The 10,044-nt window shown below is 34.0% G+C and overlaps 1 protein-coding gene across 2 annotated transcripts in view; it reads right to left on the bottom strand.

Moving 5' to 3' along the window:
• Window positions 1-5,553: 5,553 nt before the first annotated feature.
• The window catches only part of LOC135221132 (uncharacterized), a 242,378-nt gene continuing 237,887 nt past the window's right edge, over window positions 5,554-10,044 (bottom strand). For both annotated transcript variants that reach the window (XM_064258959.1, XM_064258965.1), the window contains exons 2-6: window positions 9,905-10,044; window positions 9,322-9,580; window positions 8,819-8,939; window positions 6,742-6,888; window positions 5,554-6,413 (exon numbers count right to left, since the gene is read on the bottom strand). The exon at window positions 9,905-10,044 is cut by the window's right edge and continues 13 nt beyond it. In XM_064258959.1, the coding sequence (XP_064115029.1) occupies window positions 6,027-6,413; window positions 6,742-6,888; window positions 8,819-8,939; window positions 9,322-9,580; window positions 9,905-10,044 (1,054 nt within the window). In that variant the 3' untranslated portion in view covers window positions 5,554-6,026. The remainder of the gene's footprint in view (window positions 6,414-6,741; window positions 6,889-8,818; window positions 8,940-9,321; window positions 9,581-9,904) is intronic.

Below are 10,044 nucleotides of genomic sequence, written 5' to 3'. Positions count from 1 at the left end.
ATTTTTTTCAAAGCTTCTTCAGATTTGCCTCTGCATGACAGTAGATCCTCGAGATAAAATTTCGTCTGACTAGGTGGTTGCGAGACCTTTAAAGAAAATGAAAGGGGACGATGGTCTAAACCAATAATGGAATGCAACACACGCATATTGTTATTATGTGTTAAAAGACTAGGAGGGAAGACAAGGTGGTCTAAACCAACGGGTATGGCCTGTTGCGTCTCTCACCCAAGTGCAAGAGTCAGATGGCATCACAACACCATCACCAATACAATAATCGTAATGGGTGCAAAAGTCTTTCAGCTCGTTACTTAACCGTGATTCAGGGTGCATTACTTGTTTGGCCTATGATACAGAAATCACTTCTTTCAATACTTGTTTTACAATTTTTGGAGTGGCTTCTTATGTTAGAATGTTCGGGATTGGAGAGCCTACAGCCAGTACGGAAACTTAATCCCTGATGTTTTGTAATTGGTCTGCTGTGTATCCACTCTCATTAGGGATTAATTTTCCGTACTGGCTGTATGCTCTCCAATCCTGAACATTCTAACATAAGAAGCCGCTCTAAAACTTGTAAAACATATTGAAAGAAGTGATTTCTGTATCATAGGCTAAACAAGTAATGCATATGAACTGCCTATCCCAGAATCATTATTTATTAAACGACTGGTTCCCCAGTTAAATACCCAAATCTCCTCCACACAACTGTCCGTGAGTTAACTTTTATTTTTGTATTCTCATTCTTTTGCCTTCATTGTATAAGGTTGGTTAGCGGTCATTGGTCTTGCTTTTGTTTCGTTTTTTTTTTTTTTTTTTTTTTGCTGTAATTTACGAATTTTATCGATTTTTAGAGTAATATTTTAAGTAATTTTATTCTTTATTTAACAGGTTCCCTGATGATGTAATAAAGTTATTACGAAATGTAAGAAATAAAGACTCATGATGAATTTAGAATGTTTGCATGATACACTTTTGTGTATATATATATATATATATATATATATATATATATATATATATATATATATATATATATATTTCATAATGGAAATAACAAAGTGATATATAATACATACAGAGCATGTGGCCATGAGAAGACTGAATCATCAAGTAAACTTAAATGGAATGAAAGATTACGGAGAGGATTCGATTTTTTTGGTTAACTCCAATGAACCCTTTTAATACATAAAAAGGTCATGAAGTTTTGGGTAGGTCTTTAGGTAGCTGGGAGTGAATATAAATGTGAAATCATGGGTTTAAGTGTCTCAAGTGCAATGCAACTATATACATTAACCTGCCACATGAAATCCGGCATCAGTAAATTTTTATAACCCAGGCGCCTGCTATGCCATATTGGCTTAGCAGGGCCCCCACCCCATCCGATAAGTTCAGATAGACTTCCACAGCCTCGTAAAACTCGACGCAACAACTGGAGGCAATGCCTATGTCGGATGCAGCAGCGCACGCCCTGTGCCATAGTGCTTCTGGAGAGCTAGGTCAGCCATGTTGGTCTTCTCGACATTATGACAATTGAAAGAGAGCTGTTTTTCATTTCAGAGAGATGGACGTCTCTGGACAATTATTGGTTACAAACATCCACCTAACCACCACCTATAATTCCACCGTCAGTGGTATGGCAGGAAGGAGCCACCGAATACTACTCAAGCCTACTGTTTTATCTATAGACGCAAATGGCCCACATGGAGGTCACAGTTAGCCTAGGTCATTCTCGACCTCCACATTGCTCTGAAAAAAGATCTCACCACCTCCAAATGAAGTGATATTTGGTGAAACTACTTTTATCTCAGAACTCTTCCCATGCGACAGCTGCGCCAACTGAAAGATAAAGTCTTAGAATGCTTCACCTACTTACAAATATGCAGGATACGAAGCACCAGCACCTCCCAGCTCATCTGGACAGTTGCCTGTTTGTCTGCCTGTGATATGATGCCCACAATGCCCTTCTAAAGCGTCATGTCAGGGTCTCTTACCTCATTCTCGACCTTAAAGATAAAGCATTTAACAAGTGCAATCGGTCTTCACTGACAAGCTAAAGTCGACTTACCTAGAATTCGGCGAAACTTAACTCCCCAATCATCCTACCCATGTTTGGAAGTAAAAACCATCACCATGTAAACTTAATAGGTAACAGAACTCATCTTGTATTAACAGCAACCTAGTACCTTAATCAACACCCTGAAAAGGCTAACAAACATATAAATGAAATTGAACGATTTATATCTTTTGATAGAAGTGTGAAGTTATTAATGGAAAACTGCATTCAGTTCTAGGTTAAGAGGAAATTATGTCCTTACTAATTTGAGTAGATCACCAGAAAGGAAAATTATCAACATGAAAATCATTTTTGCTCTTCACAGTTAACCGGCCCGGAGATGGAAACGGATCTTAGAACGTTCTCGGTACCGAAGGATATGATCAACAGGAGGAGAATGAAGATATATCAGTAAACATGACGTCACAGGAAATATCATTCGGCGTAAATCAGATTTCAGCTGTTGTGATTTTTCATGAGGTTCACATTACTTTGGTTGGATGCTTTAAATGATTTCCTTTGTTGTTGAAGCAGTTCTGAAATATGAATCATCAATCAGTGGATATGCCTGAAGAAATATGACCTCCTCTGTGTACTTCCTCGTATACCTAATTAATATACAAATCTTTCCATATATATTTTATATCATGATTATCATAATTATACATATACTTTGAATCATAAGTCAAAGAAAATTTCAGTAAAATACTCTTTTAGATATTAGATTCCTTCTGTCTTTTCGAAATCTGTTATTGGCAGTTGGTTCGCTACTATCACATTGTAGATCTGTAACTTGTCCTACTTATTGATAAGCCCATACCATTTCATGTTGCAGCTTACCACTTAAGGTTCCCGCCTATCTGTTTGTTTTGCTAATTATATTATATATTATAATGAACAATCATTTTGTGTCATTCTATACAGCCCACAGAGCTTCTGTGGCTATCTGTCTCCTCACTGAACCTATGGTAGTAAGGAGAAATACCATTTTAGCAGGGTTTTTTTAAGCTGAAATTTATTTGCTTATTAACTACTTTATGCTTTTTGAGTATTCCTTCATGTGCGTACGAGAGAGAGAGAGAGAGATAGAAAGAGATTACATATCTAATGATCTAATTAATTCATGCCAGGAGACACTTACATTAAACATGAAATATTTCATATATGTCAGATTTTCGTCAGATATTTTAAACAATATTAAATCCAACATAAGCTATTTGAAAACTATTTGAAACTATGAAATCCCATTAGAATATTTAAAAAACACTCAAAAAAATATTTTAGTAAAATATTACTTAATACCAAATGGCAACACCACCTCGGCTAGCTTTAAAAAGGGGAGAGCCATTAAACTCCAATGAATCAAATAGCTCATAATCTTCTGAACCCCATCAGGGCATTTAAATCGCGCCTGGGGTTCACTCTAACCGGGCTCTTGATTAGCAGAAATTTAAATGCCGTCTCTAGATGTTTATAGTGCGAAAAAAAATTGATTTAAAACCGATGTGATTTCGTTATTAATTTTTTATATAATTTAAGAACTAAAGTATCTTTTTTTCGTCTCTATGTTATTACTTTTACGAACATCATTGCGAAAATTAATTTGCAACTCCATTACTTATATATTATCCTAACAGTACAGGATATTATGTTGCATCTAAGTTATTTTGCAACGGCTGTGAGTATACTATACTGCTCACTATTTATCGGTAGACTGTGTGAGTCAGTTTGGAAGAATTAATATTTTATTTCCATTAGTTAACATTCAACTTTTTGAGTATTTACAAAAGGATGTATAATGTTACTTCGCAACCTGAACTTTACTTAACTTAGGACAAATTAAGGAATCAGTTTTATTTCAATAATCTAGACGAAATGAATTTATCAAAGATATAGAAATTGTTGATGCTGTCTTCTGGAAAGAACTTGGAGTTGATTCACACTGCGGTTACGTTTTCGTGAGTCCTATGTACATAAATTATTTCAATGTACAAACCAATAAGGGTTTTTGAAATATCGTCTCGAATAGAGGCCTAGTCTACTTTTATATATATATATATATATATATATATATATATATATATATATATATATATATATATATATATATAAGTCAAATCACATTTCTGTGATTCATATACATATATCGAGCTACAATGTCCTTTATATATATATATATATATATATATATATATATATATATATATATATATATATATATATATATATATACATACATACATACATACATACATATATGCGTGTTTGTGTTTTTTAATATAACTAGTAAATTTGAATGTATGTAAACTTGTGCTCTATAGAAATCCGAACCGTTGATAGATCTAGACAAGATTTTGCACGTGGTCCTCATTTGACCCATGGAGTATTTTCACATTGGTTTCAAATTTGCACCCTTGCCTTCCTGGGTATCTTATTTTCTTGTCGTGTAAAGTACGAATGTGTACTACTATTGAAAATGCTTTTCTTTCCTATGATTAATAATTCTGGCTAGAATTCATTGCTTTTAATAAGCATAATAATCAAAACCACACCATTTGTTACTTCCTTTCAAAGGTAAATGATCGACAGTCATTCTGAGTTTTTCCGGGCAGCGCCGGGTCTGTCAGCTAGTATAATACTAAAACTATGTCTTGTTTGTGTGTTTGAATGCACACTGGGAATCCCGAATGCCTCTGGGAATTCCAAAGTCGTCTGGGAATTCTGGAAGCTTTAGGGCTTCCATCCCCATCTCCCTTCTCCCCTCCCCCTAACTCCTCTCCCCCTCTCCTTCTCTCCTCCTCTCTCCTTCTCTCCCTCCTTTACCCTCCCTTCACTCTTCCATGTCCTTCCTCACTCTTACCCCTCCCCCTTCACCCCCTTCCTCCTCCCCCCTCGCTCTCCTACTCCCCCCTTCCCTCTCCGTCCCCATAAACGGGGTAAAAAAAGTGACCCAACGGGCCACGGGACTTTTCTTCGTTATTACCTATTTGTTTTTTGTATTATTTATTTATGAGAGCTATTATAAATTGAATTAAATTCCTGTTTAGATAAAATCTGATAAATAATGTCGCTATAGAAATTATATCCCTACCACGTTTACCTTTGTCCAACCCAGTAATCGTTATTGCTCATTCCTTTGGAGTGTTTCTCTTATTGTTGATTAACTTGCACAACTTGGTCAGCCAGTAATCACAGTATTACTACCTGACTAGCACCAAGTGGCCTTGCTAGCATGCCTTGCTTGTGATACCATTTCTATTTTAAAATAAAAATTACGCATATTGCTTTGATTTTATCCAAGAAAATTTATCTAAAACTAAAATATTTTGTTTCATAATTATTATGGATGTTTATCAAATTAAGTCATTTAATTTATATAAAAAAAACTAAGCAGACCAAGGAAATATTACTATTCCATACCAGTGCCTTTGGATAGGTCCGATAGATAACACTGAGTACATCTTATTAAATTAAAACGAGTAGTATACAGTTTATTCATTCATTTATTTAAGAAATACAGCAAGAATGAACATTCTTTTTCTTTAAGCTTATTTTCGTAAAACGTTATGCTCCATACACAAACAGTCATACGGATTTTGTTAACGTTAATATCAAATACTTTCATTTGTTAGATATATCTTTCTCACCTGATCTTTACATCATTAGTACTTTTCCTGCAAGAAAATTCATATAGTTGTTCTTCCTCTGGCATAGGCATTAGCCCTTGAAATCCCAATAAAAGAAAGCACCTCTTAAATAATATCACAAAATCTACATTGATGAACATTTGTTTATGCTCTTTTCCAGAGGAATTTTGAAATAATTGTTCGACAAATAATTTTACCAGTTGGTTTACGCTTAATCGTTTCACGATGCTTAAGGAAAACTTATTCAGTTAATGAGTATAATGGTTGAACCTTTCATTTTTTTTCTATATTCATGTTATTTTACAGACGTGGTATAGTACTCCACTGCCCTACAAGTCACATGTGTTTTGTAGAACCGACGTTTTCATGCGGTGAGACGCTCCATTCGATTCTGAAGTTGTGGGCACCGACCTTTGACTTCTACGAAACACGAAGTTCAGAAGCTCCAGACCTGCTTTTCTGTATTCTTGGGCAACAATAAAAAACATCAAGGGATCCAGGATATATTGCACTGAACAGATGACGTGGATTGTTGCTTTGAATACATGATTCTTGTTGAAGCTGTCAACTGCATGAATTATGGCATGAGGTATATTGCAGCTTAGATGGATTATGATGTTTGCAAGCAAAGCCCTCGTTAAACCGCTTTGCCACTGAGAAATATGGTGGTGGTTGCCAAACTCATGAGAGTTGGTTGCAGACTGTGATCTGGTGGCCTAAAATGATAATGAATAATGCTTTTGAACTAGACATAATTAAGGAAAGCAAGAAAATAGAAAGTAAATAAAGATATGACGGTTATTTTTCGAACAGAGAATTAAAATCGAAAAACGTAAAACAAATTTTTATAACAAAAATTGAATCATCGTATACATAAGACATAAACCCGAGATTAATCAAACCTAGATTCATATTACAAAATGTGAATCTTGGCTTCCTTATTCAATGCGGAACATGCGTCCTCAATATTACATTCTTGAAGGTGAGATGGTATTTTATATGTAAATTCCTTTTACGGAAAACAGAATACACCAAAAAAGTTACCTGAATAAACATTGCAGCATATGCGATGCAGGCAATTACCACTGGACCACCGACTGATGTGGCCATGTAAGCCATTGCCCTGACCTTTTCTGATCTTTTATAACTTGGTGTGAATTCAAGCATCTTCGAGTCTGGTTTACCCAAGACCTATAAAGAGTCAGAGTCAAATTATAATTGTAATTATAAGTAGCAAAAGACCTCCTATAATTCACATTATTCTTTGAGTGTACATCTTCTCATTCTCAGTAGGTATTTTTTAGAGCCCACGATGTATTTAATCAAGAACCCAGGTTATGCAAAAAATTTAATATTCGAATCAAGTCAGCTGTCACGAACGGGATTTAATATACGATTTGTTTTGCTTTTTCATCCACGCAGTTATGCACAACTACATGAAAAATGCATGAAGACATTGATTGGGTATCTTTTAGTGACAATACACACACACACACACACGCATTGTATGTCATTCCCTCTTCTCTCCTGCTTATGGACGGTTGGTGTTTTGGTAGTCTCTTTTTGTTTTCTGTTTTATGTGCTTTTTATGCTTTTACTTTTTATTGTCTTAACTTGTAAATTTTAATTGCATTGTGAATTCCTTTTATGCTAATAACGCATTTTATTGTCTTTTACTTTTCACAGACTGATGATGCACTGAGTCTTTAGTGCGAAACGTTTTTTGTTAATAAACTTGACCTTTTAACAACATGTGTATCATGGACCCTCCTGAAGTCTATATATATATATATATATATATATAATATGTATAAATATATATATATATATATATATATATGTATGTACGGATATATATATAGATATATAGATATATATATATAGTATATATATATATATAAATAGGACTTCAGGAGGGTCCATGATACACATGTTGTTAAAAGGCCAAGTCCTTGCTGGCATAAGCGTGTGACTTCAAAAGGCGTTATCTTGTGGTTCACAGTGGTCAAAAACAGCCCATTAACTACAGGAGCACAATTCGATGCTTAGACAACAGAGACACAAAGGGATACAATAACTAGCCTCTCACTTGGTTAGGAATCGACCAGGATTGTTTTCTGCTGGTGGGAGCAAACTAACTACTGGGCTGCTAGAATATAAATATATTTGATATATGTATATATATATATATATATATATATATATATATATATATATATATATATATATATATTTATATATATTCTTGCAGCCCAGTAGTTAGTTTGCTCCCATCAGCAGAAAACTATATATATATATATATATATATATATATATATATATATATATATATATATATATATATATATATATTATATATATATATATATTCTAGCAGCCCAGTAGTTAGTTTCTCCCATCAGCAGAAGAAAACAATCCTGGTCGATTCCTTTGTGCCTCTGTTGTCTAAGCATCGAATTGTGCTTCAGGTAATTAATCGGCTGTTTTTGACGACTGCGAACCACACCATCGACGCCTTTTGAAGTCACACGCTTATGCCAGCAAGGACCCTTGCGGCATGGCACCCAGCAAAGTTAAATGGTATTATAGTTCGTTTGGGTTTCTGAACTTTGCCCAAAAATCTACGACAGCGACTCTTTCAAACATTAAAAACACGTTTGAAAAACACAATGACTTTTTTACCCGTGTATATGTGTGAGTATTTTTTTTTAAGTTGACAATCAATATATGTCATTGATATCCGCTTCCAATACCAGTATTGTTTTATCTTTGTTCTTTAGTACTTGATAGACTGTAGTAGGGGAAAGATAGTATAAATTTATATATATACATATATAATTTTTTTTCATGAACCGAATAATTGCATATCAAAAATGTTGTCTTGGAATCTTGTATAATTTTGTTAACTAGCTAAAAAATAGCAACAACGGTTCAGCTCATAAATAGGAAAAGTGAATTAATAGGTCCACAAATATTTCATTGACAAATCATCATTCCATTAATCACACTGAGCATAATGATTTTAGTTGCATTTAGTAAACTGTATACTTAAAAAAAAGAAAGAAACTAAAAGGACCTGCTTTTATAGCATAGCCAATATATTTTGATGGATGATACTTACCCCATAGAAAGCAGGCATGCAGATGAATCCCGAGAACATCCATGGAAAGATAATCAAGACACCGGCGATTTTGCTGGACATCAACCTCTGGTATTTCAATGGCCACATCATTGCCATCAGTCTGTGAGAAATGCGTCAGCTAATTAATCATTCGCTGAAAATACAATCGGCTTGCTGCTTTTTTATACGAATCTTGCGGTTGTAAAATTTGAGACGATATTCATTTTGATCATTTCTATTGTAACGTCTTCAGTTATTAAAAGATCAATTCATTCCTTTTATTTTTGTCTGTTTATAACTATGTTTCTATATCGATTTATGTACATTTTCCTAGCTCATACCTGGTCGCTGCCAAAGAACGATAAATAAAGACCAGTTTATTTTTCTCTTTATCTATCACTGCATCATCTCCCTGTTATTAGTATACAGTGAAGTAAATTACAGTTTCATTTATCTATCGTGTTGTAATATTTACTACTGGTAATCTATTTCTTAATACTCACCTGGTCAAAGCAAGAGTGCATGATGTGAAATAATGTGAAATGCCGAAGTTCCAGAGAAGACCGAAAAGTACTGTCCAAACAAACGGCGAAATCTTTGCGTCTTCTTCCGCAGAATTGTCAATCCATGATAACCCAACGATGTTCAAGCAACTTATAGCCGTGGAAGCGGAGGATATGAGAAAGTTGACTGTGAAATGAGTTGACCTTTTCCTGCGCAGAGCCTTCGATTTTATTGTTGAGGCGATCATGAAGGTATTTGCTGTTGATATATATAAATAAATAAATATATATATATATATATATGTATATATATCATATATAGTATATATATATATATATATATATATATATGTATATATATACATATATATATATATGTATATATATATATATATATATATATATATATATATATATATATATATATATATATATATATATATATATATATATATATATATATATATATATATATATATATAAACGCCTGTTTGGCGCGCGTGAAAAGAACGGAACAATGAAAGTGAAGTTCGTTTCGACAGACAACTACGAGATTTGGGTGATTATATTGAAACTTCCTTACCTGCAATAGCCATGGTGCTCGTAAGAAACAAGGTTATGCTAAAAGGTAGAAGGGAATCGGTTACCACTGTTGAAGTTTCTTCATCGACTAAACCTGCGTCCGCTGTTGCAAGAAATGACAAGGGTTGTACCGTATTATTT

The sequence above is a fragment of the Macrobrachium nipponense genome, chromosome 20 (assembly GCF_015104395.2).
Source record: "Macrobrachium nipponense isolate FS-2020 chromosome 20, ASM1510439v2, whole genome shotgun sequence".
Taxonomy (NCBI): domain Eukaryota; kingdom Metazoa; phylum Arthropoda; class Malacostraca; order Decapoda; family Palaemonidae; genus Macrobrachium; species Macrobrachium nipponense.
This window is presented reverse-complemented; position numbering and strand designations above follow the sequence as displayed.